The 18,367-nt window shown below is 34.3% G+C and overlaps 1 protein-coding gene and 1 long non-coding RNA gene across 7 annotated transcripts in view; one reads left to right on the top strand and one right to left on the bottom strand.

The window, feature by feature from the left end:
* Positions 1-5,291, top strand: part of LOC122893851 — a 61,861-nt gene extending 56,570 nt beyond the window's left edge. Inside the window, exon 3 of the long non-coding RNA XR_006381701.1 lies at positions 5,252-5,291. This is a non-coding gene — a long non-coding RNA (uncharacterized LOC122893851). The remainder of the gene's footprint in view (positions 1-5,251) is intronic.
* HEATR5A (HEAT repeat containing 5A) overlaps positions 1-18,367 on the bottom strand; it is a 111,381-nt gene that overhangs the window by 59,306 nt on the left and 33,708 nt on the right. For all 6 annotated transcript variants that reach the window (XM_044231132.1, XM_044231133.1, XM_044231137.1 and 3 more), the window contains 6 exons: positions 16,463-16,574; positions 11,149-11,301; positions 10,118-10,217; positions 4,276-4,385; positions 798-961; positions 532-707 (listed from right to left, as the gene is read on the bottom strand). In XM_044231132.1, coding sequence (XP_044087067.1) covers positions 532-707; positions 798-961; positions 4,276-4,385; positions 10,118-10,217; positions 11,149-11,301; positions 16,463-16,574 — 815 coding nt within the window. The remainder of the gene's footprint in view (positions 1-531; positions 708-797; positions 962-4,275; positions 4,386-10,117; positions 10,218-11,148; positions 11,302-16,462; positions 16,575-18,367) is intronic.

Below are 18,367 nucleotides of genomic sequence, written 5' to 3'. Positions count from 1 at the left end.
TATCACTGAGTTTTTGTTCTTTTTTTTCACCACTCCATTTTTCTATTTGTATTTTCAGCTAGATGATAAGGTAATTGTGGGTAAAGTGTAGCATTCCCAACAAAGCCTAGCAGTTTTCAGTTTAATTTAATCACTGAATTTAATCACTGACTTAATTACTTATTAAATATTTGCCAGATGAATAATTAAACAAGAGCCTTTATCATACCTACACCTGTCATCTGTAAGAACTCTTTTATAAAGAATTTTCTGAAAGACAGAACCAGTGCAGGGTGGGGACAGGAAGAGACTCTTAAGCAGATGCTGTGCTGAGCCAAGAGCCTGGTGCAGGGCCCCGTCTCATGAGCGAGATCACAACCTGAGAAACTGAGAGTCGGACGCTTAACTGACTGCCCCACCCAGGCACCACACTAATGAGAACTTATGACATTTTTCTTATGCATCAGTTCTCTATTATGCATTTACTGAACAAATAACCAATTATTAAATATTGTGAACTACTAAATATGTGAACTACTAAAGAGGATTTACCTTTGAGCTTCTCCCACATGAGCACATACAACTCCAAAGAGCTTGACTGCAGAGCTAATAACTGATAGTACTGGAGGTAAGGGCTTAGGCACTGAATTTCCCGCTACATCTTTCTCATAAATAGAATAGGGGTCATACTCCAAGCTGCCACAAGCAATACCATTACCAAGCAGGAGCTAAAACAAAACAAAACAAATATATAAAGGTATTAAAATGACTGTTCACAGAATGAGCCAACCCAAGAGTTTATTGAAAAATGACTATACCTGCTCTTCAATAAATCTATGGTCAGTCTCTTGTAGCAAAGGACTTAATATCACAAGATCATCCTGATGACAGAGGGGTGGAAGTAAAAATGCAGATGCTGCCACCTGTATATCAGAGGCAGTCAAGTCAGCAGCCAGCTCTTTGAGGAGAGCACAAAGATTTCCTGTTGAGTCATAGAAAACAGCAATTAGTGATTTATTAAAAGCAGTTAACTGGTTAGAGTACAGGGTTAAAAAAAAGCCAGGCAGAACTTTAATCTAAACATCAGCTAACTTTAATCTACTACAGCCAAAGATTTTATTTCATCCTTAAAAAATATGCTACAAAAAAATGGCTCAACTGGTGTTACTGGTCACAAGACTCAGAATAGATACTGTAAAGACATCTCAAAATATGTGTGTGTATATACCTTATGATAATGAAGAAATACTACCATCATTTTAAATTAAATGACATGAGGACAAAAACAGAATTAAAAAAAAAGACAAATAAAAAAGCAGATAATTATATTTATTTAAAAAACCACAGCCTAAAAAAATTTACAAACATTTGACATGCTTTTTATTTTTGTTTATTTTTTAAAAGATTTTATTTATTTATTTGACAGAGAAAGAGACAGCGAGAGAGGGAACACAAGCAGGGGGTGTGGGAGAGGGAGAGGCAGGCTTCCCACTGAGCAGGGAGCCTGATGTGGGGTTTGATCCCAGGATGCTCGGATCATGACCTGAGCCGAAGGCAGATGCTTAACAACTGAGCCAGCCAGGTGCCCCGGACATGTTTCCTATTACGGAAAATTCCAAACATATACAGAAGAAGACATAACTCCATGCCACTTCAGCATACGACTGTCACGCAGCTTGATCTGCTGAATCAATTGTTTTGCTATACCTCCATCCACTATCTCACCATCTCCCATATTATTTTGAAGTAAACCTTAGAAGTCATAATATTTCATCTGTAAGTATTTCCTTGTATATCACTGAAAGCTAAGGACATTTTAAACTATTCTAATATCATGTTTTAAAAAACACTAAATATCAAACACCCATTCAGCATTCAAATTTTCAATTGTCTCATAAATGCTTGTTTTTGTTTGCTTTTGTTTGAATCAAGATCTAAGTAAAGTCTACGTGTTATAACTAGTAGATATATTTCAAGTCTCATTTAAGTTCTCCCTGGGTGGCTTTGTCAGTTAAGCATAAAAAAGTCTGCATCTGCTGGACAACCATAAAATAAAGTCATTTACATTCTTAAAAATAGGTCCCACGTAACAAAAGCAATTTCTTACTGTCTTATAAACTTACTTTTTGACAATTTATTTATCAGCCAATATCATCAGAACTTTAAATTTGTTTCTTTACTTAGCCATATTTTGAATTAATGAGATATATAACTTTAAAGACTACTATTTCATTTAGTGTTAAAGACTTAGAAATTACTACAGGTTATTATTGTTTGATGAGGCATTATTTTAAATGTCAATTCATATCTTAATGGTAAAGTTCTTTTATGCACCCTACATATAAATCTATCAAAACAGAATGCCATTAAAAAAGTCAAAAGTCTTTAAGGAAAAAAATCCTTTATTTTATTTCTATAGTTTTAAAGATGGGAAAATGATAACCAGGGAATGGCAAATTATTATTTTTGGATGAAACATAAAACTATTAATACCTCCATATTTTCTCGTTTCTATGAACGAATTCTTCTTTACGTAATGTTAGATAAACAGATACACTTGAAAAAGATAAAGAGGGTAAATATAGATTCTATTTTTCAAGAAATTTATGGTAATTCCTGACTTTGTCTCCCAGTGAACACTCTGGAACTGATTTAAAATCTATACACTTTACATTCATTATTCCTTTAGGACTTCTGACTGCATTCCCAAACTCCAATTCTGAGAAAAAAATATGAGACTTTGTTTTTTTCTTTAAGTCTTTTAAGGGCAGACTTACATTATCATTTATTAGAAGATACACTGAAGATCTTAAGTTGAAATTCTGGTATTCTATGTTTAATGAAGACATGAAAAAGAAATCAGATTTTTAAATCTGTAGTTTAAAAATAAACTCCAAAATATGGTATAATTGATATAAATGTCTAAAGGGAATTGTTTTTGCCAGAACCTGATAGCTATCGGAGGTATAGAACACAGAAATTATCTTTAGGGCTTTTTTTTATCTGGCAGGCAGCTCTTTTATACTAAGAGATCGTACATAGTGAGAAGGACCTATCACTAAACCTTTACGATTTGTTAAGTCTCTGGTAGGTTGTCTGTAAATAGATATGTAAGCAGATCTATGATCTTGATTCCACTATTTACTGCATATATGTTCTTGAGTTGTTTTTTTTAACTTCTCTATGCCTTTATCTGTCAAATAAGGGAAATGTAACCAGCTCACTCTATTATCCTAAGATAAACGAGATAATAATATATACAATTTCTACCACAGTGCCTAGCATACAGAAATGATTCTTTTGATACAATTACCCATTTTTTTCTAGTTCTTCTTATACTACATTTAGTGTCTTCTTATACTACATTTATTACTTTGTAATAAATATTTTGCTAGGGACATTTGTGAGCCAGGAAGAAAGGCAGTGGGAACAATATCACTCACGTAATAATAAAGGCCAAAATAGAAGTTACAGGTGAATATTTTGAATGACTGTATTTCTTACACTGCATCTGTCTGCAGAATAGATACAAGCCAATGAATGTATTTTTACAAGGAGCAGATCTGAAGTAATAATCAACTTAATATGTTTGGCTGAAAACTATTAAGACTAAAAAAATAATGAAGTTCCCAATGGAGACCATTTACAACTTTCACCTCAAAACAAGCATCTTAGGTAATTCAGCAGTAGCAATATATTTTCTTAAAACTGTGTTTTAAATTTACAAGAAAGTTTTTAGGACTAATTTTAAAACAGGGACAAGTTTATTTTACCAATCATAGTATACCAGTAACCGAAGGTCATATTTGAACCCAATAAAGGCAAAACCTATTCTCTAAACTTTATAAAATCAATTATACCTTGGTAGTTCAGCATTGAACTTCTGTTTGGGCATAGTGAAGAATGGAACAGTGAAACAAAATGTGTGCATTAGATCATCAATGTAGAAGGAAACCAGAAATGGTCAAATGTCTAATAGACTTACATTATATATTCTGTACCAAACCTTGAGTAGTCTAGAGTAGACTCAAGACCAATCTTTGTGACTCATTCTCTTCCACATGGTGGAACTCTGGGGACTTTTTTCCCCGGAGGAGAAAAGAAAGCAAGACGTTAAAAAGTAGGTTTTAAAAAAATTTACTTTATTTACTGTATAATGGTGAATATAATAGTTAAGACTGAACTCACTAAACCTCCTAGAAATAAGGTACTAATAAACATCATATCATTCATTCATTCATCTGGGTTATTACTGTCCTAGCCACAAACAGTAAAACGTTTTGGTAAAGCACATACCTTCATAGGTTTCAGGAGGTAATAAAATCAGTAATTCATAAAGCCTTTGTTTATAAACTACTGATGGTGTTTTCAAAGTGCTTCCATATGTTCTTAGCACTGAAGAAAGCCTTAAAATAAAAAAAAAAGTGTATCTTAAATGTGTAAGTTATATAACAAAAATACTGAATAGGTTGATATATAAAACAGCTATACGTATTAGTAACATAACTGCTTTTATGTTTCCTTTTTTCCTTTAAAAAAAGTGTGATAAAAAAAAGTGTGATGATAAGTTATGAGAGTTATTATAAAGTATCACACATGGAAATTATTCTACCATGTTTTCTATCACACTTTATACAACAAAACTGTACATTTAACTTACATCTCTAAGGCCATCAGTATTTTGTCTAAAAACAAACTTGGTAAATTCCACAATTTACAACTTGGCATTTGTAAATAAAATAAAATAAAAGTCTATTATTTGGAAAAGGAATCATATATGGAAGGAAACAAACAGGAAAAATAAATATGCAGGTAAAATCCAAGTTTTTGTTTGAAACTTGATCTGGAATACCAACACCAAATAGGAAAAAAAGTATCAAAATAGCATGCTAAGATCATAAAACAAATTTTCTCTTATTCATTTTTAGTTTTTAAAAATATTTTGTTTATTCATTTGACAGAGAAAGAACATAAGCAGGGGGAGAGGCAGAGGGAGAAGCATGAGCAGAGGGAGGGACAGAGGGAGAAGCAGACTCCCCACTGAGCAATGGAGCCTCATGTGGGACTCAATCCCAGGATCCTGAGAACATGACCCGAGCTGAAGGCAGATGCCTAACTGACTGAGCTACCTAGGCATCCCAGATTCTCTTTTAATAAAGTACAAGCCAAGCCAGTGTTTCCCTAAACGTTTCAATCACAAAATCTCTTCTTTCACTTCCATGTACTTTAATTTTTTTAAAATTTTTAAATATTTAATTTATTTATTTGACAGATGGAGATCAAAAGTAGGCAGAGAAGCAGGCAGAGAGAGAAGAGGAAGCAGGCTCCCTGCTGGGCAGAAACCCCGATGCGGAGCTTGATCCCAGGACCCTGGAATCATGATCTGAGCCAAAGGCAGAGGCTTTAACCCACTGAGCCACCCAGGTGCCCCCATGTACTTTTTAATCTTCTATTCATTTCCACTACTGGTATTAAGGTATCATTTTACTGATGTTCACTCTTCTAAAAAATATTTATTAATGGATTACTGCTCTTTGCAAGATACCATGTTATCAAATGGAGTATGGTCTCCATCTTTTTAGCAATACCAAAATACAATGGAATTACTTTTAGTGTGCCACTGTAATAAATCCACTAAATTATTACAGCATGAGGATTCTGGGTAGTCTAAGAATTCTGGCAATGTTTATTCATTTGTATTTTTCTGGAAAACTGATATCTACTATTTCTAGTTTCTGGAAGAAATGAGTTAATTTCTGAGTTGTCACTGTATTTTTAAAAAGTTGATACCAGTTTATATCATTCAGTACAGTTAAGAACATAAACAAAACATTTATAAAACCTAGGTAGAATTGTTTAGTTATGAAGCTAAGAATAAATCCACTACATTTTTTTTATTTCTTTAAAACCAGGTAAGAAAATTACAGATGGCATATAAAAATAATTTCAATTATATTAACAAGAAGTTAAGAAATTATGTACTATATTTTTAAAAATTCCACATTTACTTGGTTTAAATACAACAGAATTTAGTTCAGAGGAATATGTGTGCGTGTATTTTTTTCTTACAGACAGTAAGACGAATAAAATACAGTAAGAATTTATGAAAGCACTGCCAGTGGTTTCTGCTTCTATCAGGAGGATGCAGAGTCTTTGGAGGGCCTTCAGGTATAAATCCACTTGGATCCTAGACAAAAGATAACCTATTTTTTTTTTTTTTTTTTTTTTATACAGGGGAGAGCGCGAACGCAGTCCTATAATTGCGAGGCTTGCATAAAGGGACTTTTCCAAGGCTACACCTCCAGGTTCATAAAAAGTTTGAAACAAAATATGAGCTAAAATCAGGGTGGGAACACAAATACCAATACCAACACAAGAATCTGTATTGAGTTTATGTTCATGGCAAAGTAAGGGTAGATAAAATAAAAATCTCTTGAGGGGGTTCCCAAGAACTGGCAGATCCCAAGTCCTGGAAGAGGCAAAGGCATATCAGATTAAACCCAGCTGAAAAGAGAATTAGTGAACTGGAAGAGAGAGCTGAAGAAATTACCCAGAATGCAGCAGAGAAATAAAAGGAGGAAAAAATATTAGAAAAATGAGGAGACATGGAAGACGAAATGAAAAGATTCAAAATTTATCTGGAACCCCAAAAGAAAAGTTAAAAAGAATGCAAAATGACAATGTTTGAAGAGATAAGAGCCACTTTTTCAGAACTGCTAAAAGGCACGAACCAACAAAATACATAACAAGTTGGATGAAGAAATCCACAAATTGCCAGTTTAAAGCAGAAACTGTTAAATTCAATTTAAAAAGACAACTATATGCAGTTTATGAGACATAGCTAAAAACACAGTGTCAAGAAAAAAGACATACCACACATTTTAATAACCCATAAATTAGACTTTAATCAAGAAGTATTATTAAGGATAAAGAGATTATCTGTATACTGTATAATGATAAAAGATTCAATTCATTAGGAGGATATAATTCTATGTACCCAATTAACTAGTCTCAAAATATGAAAAAGCAAAAATTAACAGAACTATAGAAAAAAATTATAAACCCACCATCACAGTGGAAGAGTTGAACACTTCACTCTCAATTACTGATAGCTCAAGTAGAAAAAAAATTAGTGAAGACAGATGGAACACAAACTTTTAACAAAATACATTTGTTATAAGCAAGTCTTGACAAATTTAAAAGGACAGGGAATAGGGGTTCCTGGCTGGCTCAGCTGGTAGAGCATGCAACTCTTCGTCTTGGGGTTGTGAGTCTGAGCCACATGCTAGCTGTAGAGATTGCTTAAATAAATAAGTTTAAAAAAATGAAAATAAAAGTAGAGATAATACACAAATTGTATTCATTAAATAAAATTATGCAATTAAATTAAAAATCACTAACAAAACTATAAACTAAAAAACTATTCTATACATATAGGAATTTATAAACATACTTCTAAATAACTCAAAGAAATTATAATGAAATTTAAAATACTTAAAACTGAAAAAATGAAAACAATGAGTATCATTACTTTAAGGATTCAATAACTAGGGGCACCTGGGTGGCTCACTGGGTTAAAGTCTCTGTCTTCGCCTCAGGTCATAATCTCAGGGTCCTGGGATCCAGGCCCACATGGGGCTCTCTGCTCAGCAGGGAGCCTGCTTCCCCCTTCTCTCCACCTGCCTCTCTGGCTACTTGTGATCTTTCTCTGTGTCAAATAAATAAGTAAAATCTTAAAAAAAAAAAAAAAAGGAATTCAATAACTGGAACCTTAGTAGGAAATTTATAGCCATAGTCTCTATTAGGAGAATTATACACTACTCAAGAGATGGATCAGGAAAAACAAAACAGAAAGCATAGTGAAAACAATGGGAAGGGAGAAAGGGACATGACAGATAAAGGCAGAGATGAAAAAGGTAAGAGAATACTATGAAGAACTTTATGCCAAAAAATTTGAAGATAAAGATACATTGTGAAAATCATTAGGAAAATATCTAATTAATAAACAAGCAAAAAATCCCCTAAACCAGACCTTGAATAGTCAGAACAATTAAGGAAATGTAATATGTACTTTATTTATTTATTTATTTTTAAAGACATAATAAAAATTATATTTTATATAATTATATATTTAATGCAATTTATATATATAAAATATATATATTTGTATTATATATATTTTATATAATAAATAAATTTATTTATTTATTTGACAGAGATCACAAGTAGGCAGAGAGGCAGGCAGAGAGCGAGGAGGAAACAGGCTCCGTGCTGAGCAGAGAGCCCAATGTGGGGCTGGATCCCAGGACCCTGGGATCATGACCTGAGCCGAAGGCAGAGGCTTCAACCCACTGAGCCACCCAGGCACCCCTGTAATACGTACTTTAAAAAAAAAATTCCCACAACAAAAATACCAGGTCCAGTCTATTTTTCAGACCTCTGAATAAAGTTTTTTTTTAATGATTTTATTTATTTATTTGAGAAAGAGAGAGAGCATGAGTGGTGGGGGAGGGTGAGGGGCAGAGGGGGAAGGAGCCCCCAACAGTGAGCTGGGAGCCCGATGTAGGGCTCCATCCCAGGACCTTGAGATCATGACCTAAGTTGAAGGCAGACACACTTAACTTAACTGAGCCACCCAGGTGTGCCTGAAAAAAGATTTTTTTTTAAACCAAAAAAGGATTGATAAATTTGACATTTAAGAATGTCTGTTTAAAAAAAAAAAATGTCTGTTAATTCAAAACTTTTTATCTAAAAATAGGTAAAGAGATGCATGAACAGGGAATTCCTAGAAGGGGAAATAATGAGAACTAATAAATATATAAAATGACAAATAATCAGGATCAGTATATGAATTAAAATCATAATGAGATACCAATTTATACCTCCTGGATGGGCCAGAAATGATGTCTGAGTGTTAGTGAAGAAGTGGATCAAAGGGCACTCATATATACTATTGACAGAAACATACAAAAATTTTGGAAAATATATATATTTGGTTACATAATATATAATAAAAATATATATTTAGATATTCCAATGACAGAAGTAGGTAAGTTGCTATACGCATACCCAATTAAATACTATAGAGCAACCAAAACAAATGAACAAACTTACTTCATACATGAAGTTTACAAACAATGATGAGTAAAAAAGTCTCAGAAACAATATACCATATACCTGATCAAAACCAAGTGAAACTATACAATGCACTCTTTAGGGAAACATATATATGGGATACACTTTTTAAAAATGCAAGGGAATGACAAAAATCAGGAGAGTGATCACCTTATGAATAAAGTGGAAAGAATGGTATTAGACAGGAACTCACAGATAACTTCAATAGTATTATTAATGTTCTAGTTAAGGATAGCTAAATCTGGCCCATTGTCTGTTCTTGTAAATCAAGTTTTACTGGAACATAGCCACATTCACTCATTTTCAGATTATTTATGACTGCTTTTGAGCTACAACAGAGCTGAGTAGATGTAATAGAGACTATATGGCCCGCAAAGTTTATGATGTTTAAAATCTGGTCATTTACAGCAAACATCTGCTAACCTCTGCCTTGTTGTGTTGGATGCACAGGTGTTCATTTTATTATACTATATAAGCTATATCTTTGATTTATTTTTCTGTAATATACTCAATTTTATACAATTACCTTTTAAAAACTATACGTTAATTTGGAAATTACAAATGCTCATGACATAAATTAGATTTTCTCTGTTTCCTTAGCATATAAGTCAAATTTATGAAATATAGAAACAAAAAAACTAAAATTGTTAACAATCATCTGGTTCTTACAAACACAGAATAACACTAACAAACCAATAAGACGCATACCTGAAAAGGTTAACAGGCTTAATATTTAATTTCTTGGTTAAATCTGTTTGGAAGATACAATAACCACAAAGTAACTTTCCTTCCCCTTTAATATGCATTTTTTCCCAAGTTCCTAGCCTAAAAAAAAAAAATCATGTAACTAAATGCTTGCCTTCGACTGCAATAGGAAAATCATTCACCAACCATAGAAATTTGGCCTTATTAATGTATTACGCATATATTACATGATCAGAGGATACCTTGATTGCTATTAAAATTTTTTTTTTATTATCAAATCTAAATAGAAGATCCTTACTGAATTAGCAAATCCACAGCACAAGGAAGTGGTGGAAGAAGACGCTGAATTACTTCCTCAGTAAGGAGATCACCACAGTGGGAAACAAAACTCTTGATAGCTGAAAAATAGAAGAGACTTTTACTTCGCAGAATGTAATGAACCATGAAAAAAGCACTCATTAATGGTACAGCATTTGCATTTTTATTAGAGGAATAAAGAAATGTGCTAAAAAAAAATCATGAAACTCTAGCATAAAAAGGAGGCTAATGTTTTTTACGTCTAATCAAGGTAAAAAAACACAGTTTCTAGAATCACTAAATCACTAAAAGAGATCAACAACCAAGTTAACAAAATGTTGCTTTTCTGGGGTTTTACTCAACCCCTGAGCTCAGAAGTAGAAGAATAAATTAGCTTAAAACCTCAAGTCTGCCAGTTCTACACTAATTCTGCAGAACCATGATGACATTTTAGCCAGCATTGTTAGGTTCTTGCAGATGTTACCTGAAATACATAATTTTTTATAAGGAGTTATTTCATATGTAGAATAAAATGAGCATTTAAAAATTAGACTGAGTTTCAAGGTTAATTTCAAAATTGTTTTATTTAAGAGTAAAAATGCCATGAATAAACAAAACCAAAATCAATGTTTCCACGTCTTTCCAGAAATACTAATTCCTTAGTTCAAATATTCATGGTAGATACTATTTTTTAATGGTTCATATATTATATAAGGGTACAACTTTCATATATAAAAAACTAAATGGAAACTATACTTAATTAATGCTAATTAAATCCAAGTCTAATATTTCTTGGATGCCTGCTTAAGACAAAACAATCTTGAGAGTTCTCAACTAGATTACATCTAAGAATCAGGATCAGGAATTCTAAAAATTTGGTTTATCATGTATCTGTTATAATCACTAATTATGTCCAATTATAAAAACCACCATAAGTAGATATTTTTGCCATTAAAGATATAAATATGGGGAAAGTTAAAGAGTGGGAAAAAGCCAAAGGAAAGGGAGAAACAAAGACTAAACTATACCTACCACAGAGTGCACCAGCTCGTCCTTCCAGGGTTACCTGCCATGTAAATGAATCTCCTCGGCTCTTTTCTGTTTCTAGATCTTTAGGAGACAATGGAAAGACACACTTCCACAATAGGAGAAGTCGAGCAAGGTGATGACTGACAACTGCAGGACCTGTAATTTATTCAACTTATCACTTATAAAAACCCCAAATATTACTCTTAAAAACTCAGTAAGCAAGAACTTCCCTTGTAAAATAAACATATTTTAATCCACTATTGCAATTTTCTCTTTTTCTTGCCTTCTGTTTACAACAAATGTACCACTACTGAATGAATTGTTACCTGAAGGCACTGTGAAGTACAGGGAGGAAAAACAAAATAAAATAATAATAATAATAATAATAATAAAAGAAAAACAAGAACCATAAAGAACTCTAGGGTCAGCTCTTCTAGTAGGGCTGTGACCTGGAGATTCAGTTTTTCTTATCTACAAAATGAAGCTTGCACCACCTACACTTCTTGTCTCCAAGGTTTTGTCAGATCCAAATGATAGAGCATACTTTACAGTACCCTGAAAAACTATACTGTATCATGTAAATCCAAGGTACTATTGTTTCAGTAGAAAAGTATCATTGTATACTGAAAGTAATATTAACTTTTGACAGCAACTTCTTCCAGACCAAAAATCAGATGTGGTACATCTGACTTGAATTTTTTTTTTTAAGAGTTAGGTCTCGTATCCATGGTATGACTTTTTTTTCTTTTAAGATTTATTTATTTATTTGAGAGTGAGAGAGAGAGAGAATGTGTGCGCATGAGCATGCAGAAGAGGCAGAGGGAGAGGGAGAAGCAGACTCCTTTCTGAGCAGAGAGCCCAACGGGGCTTGATTGCAAGACCCCAAGATTATGACCTGAGCCAAAGGCAGATTCTTAACTGACTGAGCCACCCAGGTGCCCCTGAAATTTTTTTTTAAAAAGATTTGGGTGGCTCAGTGGGTAAGCCGCTGCTTTCGGCTCAGGTCGTGATCTCAGGGTCCTGGGATCGAGTCCCGCGTCGGGCTCTCCGCTCAGCAGGGAGTCTGCTTCCTCCTCTCTCTCTCTCTGCCTGCTTGTGATCTCTGTCAAATAAAAAAAAAAAAAAAGATTTCAGGTCAGTAACATTTATGAACTAAGAGATCATGAATATACAAACTCAGTAAAGAAAGGCAATGTACAATGACAGTATTTTTATTTGACAGTATTATCAATTAAGAAAAAAGAAAAACTAGGAAGTATAAAAAACTCACAGCTTTTCTCCCAAAGTTTTTTTCATTACAAGTCTGGGTTAGCGTTTATAAGTACTCATTATTCTAATTTCTATGTTGTGCCAACCGTATGTTTTTCTTCTGTAGTAAAGCAACATGCATAGAACTAACTGCACTGGGCTCTGGAAGACCACCTAGGTTAATACCCTGGTCTACCTATTTACTAGCTATGTAAACTTGAATAAGTTACTTAACCTCTTTGTACCTTAATTTTGTCATCTATAAATGGAGATAATAGCATTTACCTCTTTAGACCCTTTCTGAAGTTTTTATGAGTTTATGTATCAGTGTTTGACATTATGCAATTACCATTTAAAATTTGCCCAATTTGCATACTATAGGATAAGGTAATGGCAAAATGAAAGGGCAACTGCAAACAAATCTTTTTTTATGCAGGCAATTTATAGTAGATTAAAATAGAATTAATTTCTCCATTTTTCCTCTGACTTGCTTTTTTTTTTCTTCCCTTGGCTTGCTTTTTAAGAAGAGTCCATATGCTAACTCCTAAAGCGTAATTCAAAATAAGAGTAATTCAATGCTTTTTGCTCACTACTTCCTACTTCCTTTAAGGCAGTACTAAAAAGACCCTTAAGTGTATCTGGGTGGCTCAGTCAGTTTAGCATTCCAACTCTTGGTTTTGGGCTCACATCAGGATCTCAAAGTGATGGGATTAAGCCCCACGTTAGGCTCCATGCTCAGCCGAGTCTGCTTGACGGTTATTTCCCTCTGCAGTTCATGCCTGTGCTCATGCTCTCTCACTCACTCTCTCAAATGGATAGATAAATCTTATAAATATTAAATAAATAACCCCCTAGAATTATAAATAAATTATAATAAATAAATTATTACAGGAAATCAGAATAAGGCCATTAAGAATAAGTGACCATAAGGTTTGTATATGTGACTGTATGTGTGCATACACATACATATTCATATATACTGAATGGCTGTTGGGATAGAGGCAATTCTGAAAGGAAAATTTTGTCTGTTAAAAAAAATGCAGTCACTGAAAATATCCATAGTTAAGTTTCGTAAATATCTGCCATTAAACCCTTAAGATATCACACTAATTCAATAGTGAATGGTGTAGTAACTCTTTCCCACAAAGGATCAAGATGTCAAAATCAAGAGACATGTATGAACTAACTTAAATAAAAATTTGTGTATAGTAATTAGAGTTAAAACACAAATGAGAATAAGTTTATTCACACCAGAAATAACATACCTAATAAAAACCATAAACTTTATGAGCTACCCACAAATCTGTAAGATATGTAGAGATATATAGGTAAATCCAAGTTGTTTCAGGTGGTATCAGATAAAGTGCGAAGTGTAGCAAAAAAGGTTAAAAAATCTGAGGAATAGATTCAAATGTGGTCTGAGTTTATGTTAGTTCAGCATAGTGAATATATTTTAAATGATGGAAACTGTAAATGGTAAAGGAAATGGTGAAAATACAAAAAAGCTTTTAAAACTCCAAGGCAAAAATCAATGAAGCATTCAGATTGTCATCTACATATTATTTCCCATAAAGAAGTATGAGGACTCCCTGGAAAAACACTGGTTGCAAGCCTAGGGCAGGAAATCTAAAAGCTGAGACATCTTATCATGCCCAAAAAAAAAAAAAAAATCCCCAAAAACACGTTACAAAAGAACATCAGGTTCATGTTAAAAGAACACATGAACCAGCACTAAGGGACTTCTACTGATGAGACAACTTGAGGATCAAAAGGCATTAATTACTGCAATGGACTGAAACACATAAATATATAAAAATCTATGAGTTCATAATGACACTTATGACCAAAAACATTACTGATGCCTTTTGAAAGTTGCTAGGTTACTAGCAACATATTCTAAAATTTGATAATAAAGGGAAGTAATAATGCATAACAAGAGAATAAAGCCCATGAAGACAGAGTAAGTAAAAACATTTTATGGGCACCAGGGTGGCTCAGTTGTTACGCTGATGATCTCAGGGTCCTGGGAAAGAGTCCCACTTCAGGCTCCCTACTCAGTGGGGAGTCTGCTTCCTTCTCTCTGTCTGCCTCTTTACCTACTTGTGATCTCTCTCAATAAATGAATACAATCTTTATGGTTAGAGTTAGAGAGAAAGAAAACACAAGTAGAAGCAGGAGAAACAAGTCCCCCACTGAACAGGGAGCCCAATGTGGGGCTCAATCCCACGACCCAAGAATCATGACCTGAGCTGAGGCAGATACTTAATTGACTGAGCTACCCAGGTGCCCCAAAGCATTAACTAAAAAACAAAAAAAAAGGCATTTTATTTATTTATTCCAGAGAGAGAGTGAATGAGTGGGGGGAGGAGCATGGGGAGAGGAACAAGTGGACTCCATGCTGAACACAGAGCCTGAACCCAACATGAGGCTTGATCTCAGGACCCTAAGATCATAACCTGAGCTGAAACCAAAAGTCAGATGCTTAACTGACTGAGCCACCCAGGTGCCCCAAAACATTTAATTTAAAATTTTAATCCTTTTTTGTACAGTGATTATGAATATACAATAAAATACGTACTAATCTTTCTTTTTTTTTCCAAAGACTTTATTTATTTGAAAGAGAGAAAGGGAGAGTGCCTGCATGGGCGGGGGGAGGGGCAGAGGGAAAAGGAGAAGCAGACTCCCCTCTGAGTGGGGAGCCTGATGCAGGACTTAGTCCCAGGACCTTGAGATCATGACCTGAGCCAAAGTCAGACACTTAACCCACTGAGCCACCCAGGTGCCCCCAATCTCCTTCTTTAAAAGAGAAGGGATTTCTTGTACTCTTCTTCTGCTGGAATTAATTTGTTCTGAAAAATTTTATTCTTTGAAATACTGCATTTATTAAGTAGTTTATTTTCTCCTTTAATCAACCAAGATCATCAATATGGCAGGCATGACACACCCAGCCAAAAGCAAATAAAGGCTCGACCATATTCCCATCACTTTGTGAAATGATAACCTATGCCAGGGTCCAAATTTTAAACCATTAAAAATGTAGAAACTCTTCTTAGCTTAGAGGCTGTATAAAAGAGTTGGCAAGACAAATTTGGCTCACAGGCTGAACTCAAATACAGTCCAATAAACCTCTTTAATCATCTCAAGAATAATATTTAAAGTGGTTCTTCATTTATGACTGTTTAATTTAAGCTCCTTTTAAACCAAATAACTTCAGAGGTGTGTGTCAAAATGATTTACTGGTTAAATCTAGTCAGTTTTATATCTTGGCAATAAAGGATACAATTATAAAATAGATTTCAAATATAACTTTAATAAAGCAATAAAAATGAGTTTCAAAGTTATAGGATATAAATATAGTAGTCATGACCATAAAATAATTACTGATTTTTAATAAATATAACTTAGTGAGCCCTATCCCATTCAATTACCTTATTGGCATTACCAGTTCTTAAAATAATCATAGAATTGTGAGTCACATACAGTCTATGTATGGTATGTTCTCCTGCTCACCCTTACATTGCGGAGATTTTTTTTTTCTGAGGATGGATGTCAATGATTTTTGGAAAAGTCAAAGTCATTCAGAGTTAAACCTGAAAGGTGATCAAATTGGCTTAACCCACCTAAGGCTCATAAATTGTTTGTTGTTGTTGTTTTTTTTAAGATTTTATTTATTTGACAGAGATCACAGGTAGGCAGAGAGGCAGGCAGAGAGAGAGAGGGTTAAGCAGGCTCCCCGCTGAGCAGAGAGCCCGATCGGGGCTTGATCCCAGGACCCTAGGATCATGACCCAAGGCAAAGGCAAAGGCTTTAACCCACTGAACCACCTAGGCGCCCCATAAATTGGTTTTGAAGAGACTTTCAAAAAAGGAGATCTGAAAACATCCTGAGGGGTGGAGTAAGTACATGGCTTCCTAAGGTGACTGCTAACAGAAAAATGTTTGCATGGATAGTTAAACCCTGGAACCAATCTAAAAATTAAGTCTCCACAAATCATGCATTACAGTATTTTACATTCAGAAAACACAAAGTACTTCATAGTCATGTAAACCTTCCACAGGACTGTTGTTACCTAATGTCATCAGAGCAGCAATCAACAGCCATCCAGATTGTGTGCGCTGAGCTGAAAGACGACTGTTTTGTACAGCTGAACACAGCAAATCCTCTGCTAATGTCATAATAATCTATTTATATATGGAAAAATAAGATAAAGAAGCATATTAATTTATAGGTTACTGGATAAAAGACAGCAATTAATAATCTCTTGAAAAATGAACTCTTACATATAACAAATATAAGTGATAAAGGACTGTCATTCATGTAGACTACATCATAGGACAATATCAGAGAAAACTATAAATAAAGTTAAGTTTCAAGGTTAAATACTGACATACAGGGTTGTATACAGCAACCCTGTAATTCTTTGTAGAGCACATATGATGACATTGTACAACTGTTCAATCAAGGTGCACAGAATTTGAATTTACTTTCAATTATAAACAATTATCTTAAATCTGTAATTACCAGAGAAAGTTCTCTTATAGGAATCTCCTCTTTAAATATTTATTTATTTATTTATTTTAAGATCTTATTTATTTATTTGTCAGAGAGAGAGAGAGAACACAAACAGTAGGAGTGGAAGGCATAGGGAGAAGCAGGCTCTCCACTGAGCAAGGAGTCCAATTTAGAACTCAATCACAGGACTCCAGGTTTATAACCTGAGCCAAAGGCAGACGCCTAACCAACTGAGCCACCTAGGCATCCCAGGTATCTCTCTTATTAAAAATTTGCATTCCATTTTGATACTCGAATGTCTGATAATCTTTCTAGAGGCAGTATACTACAGAGATTAAAAGTCCTTAAAATAGTTTCACATTGAAGTGAGTTTCACAGTAGAGTGGGACTCTATACTTTAAAAGTGTATGAAACAGGCAAAACAAAAGAGGAAAAACCAGATTATCTCATATGCTACGGATAATGCATGCTTATATAGTAGAGTCCAAGAGGCATCTACTATGTCTGGGAAAACATCTCTGTTACCAAACACCTCTAGAAAAGTAGCAAGTATTATGAGTTAGCACATAAATTTTCTGAACAGGAAGGCTAGTGTATTTTAAAACAACCAATCAACTTACTACTAATTTAGGACTACTTGAAGCCAATATAATCAATGAGTAACACTCAATAAAAACAAGGATAAAGTAAGCCAATCCTTTCTGCCTAACAAGTATGATCTGAGGATATTAAATCTAATTAAATACATTCAATGGCAATTCTTCGCTTAGAAACATATGACAGAATATATTAGTTGTCAATCACCTTACTCAAGTGACATTGGCAATACTCAAAAAGCAGTTTTACAGCTTCTGAAGTAATGGTACATTCTTCTGCAAAAGCTAAATGACAGATATAGTATAATACTAACAATGATGTAGGAGTGAGAGTGAGAAAGCAAGGAATGGTGATTTAATTCTTTTTTCTTTAAAGATTTTATTTATTTACTTGACAGAGATCACAAGTGGGCAGAGAGGCAGGCAGAGAGAGAGAGGAAGGGAAGCAGGCTCCCTGCCAAGCAGAGAGCCTGATGCGGGGCTCGATGCGGGGATCATGACCTGAGCCGAAGGCAGAGGCTTTAACCCACTGAGCCACCCAGGCGCCCCTGGTGATTTAATTCTTAAGAAGTACATATATGGGGGCGCCTGGGCAGCTCAGTTGGTTAAGTATCTGTGTTCAGCTCAGGGTGATCTCTGCTCAGTGGGGAGTCTGCTTCTTTCTCCCCCTCTGCCCCTTCCCTTGCTCATGCTCACTCCCATCCCCCAACTTGCTCTCTTTCAAATAAATAAGTAAAACCTTAAAACAAAAGTACTTATATGTGTTTAAGGCCTAGGTTACAAAGGCTTTCACTGTCAAACATTCTCTGATAACTCACAAATCCTATTTATGCAATCCACTGTTGCCGTTTTTCTTTTATTTTTAA

Source organism: Neovison vison, chromosome 13 (genome assembly GCF_020171115.1).
Source record: "Neovison vison isolate M4711 chromosome 13, ASM_NN_V1, whole genome shotgun sequence".
Lineage (NCBI taxonomy): Eukaryota > Metazoa > Chordata > Mammalia > Carnivora > Mustelidae > Neogale > Neogale vison.
Note: the sequence above shows the minus strand (reverse complement) of the source record. Positions and strands in the feature narration are given on the sequence as shown.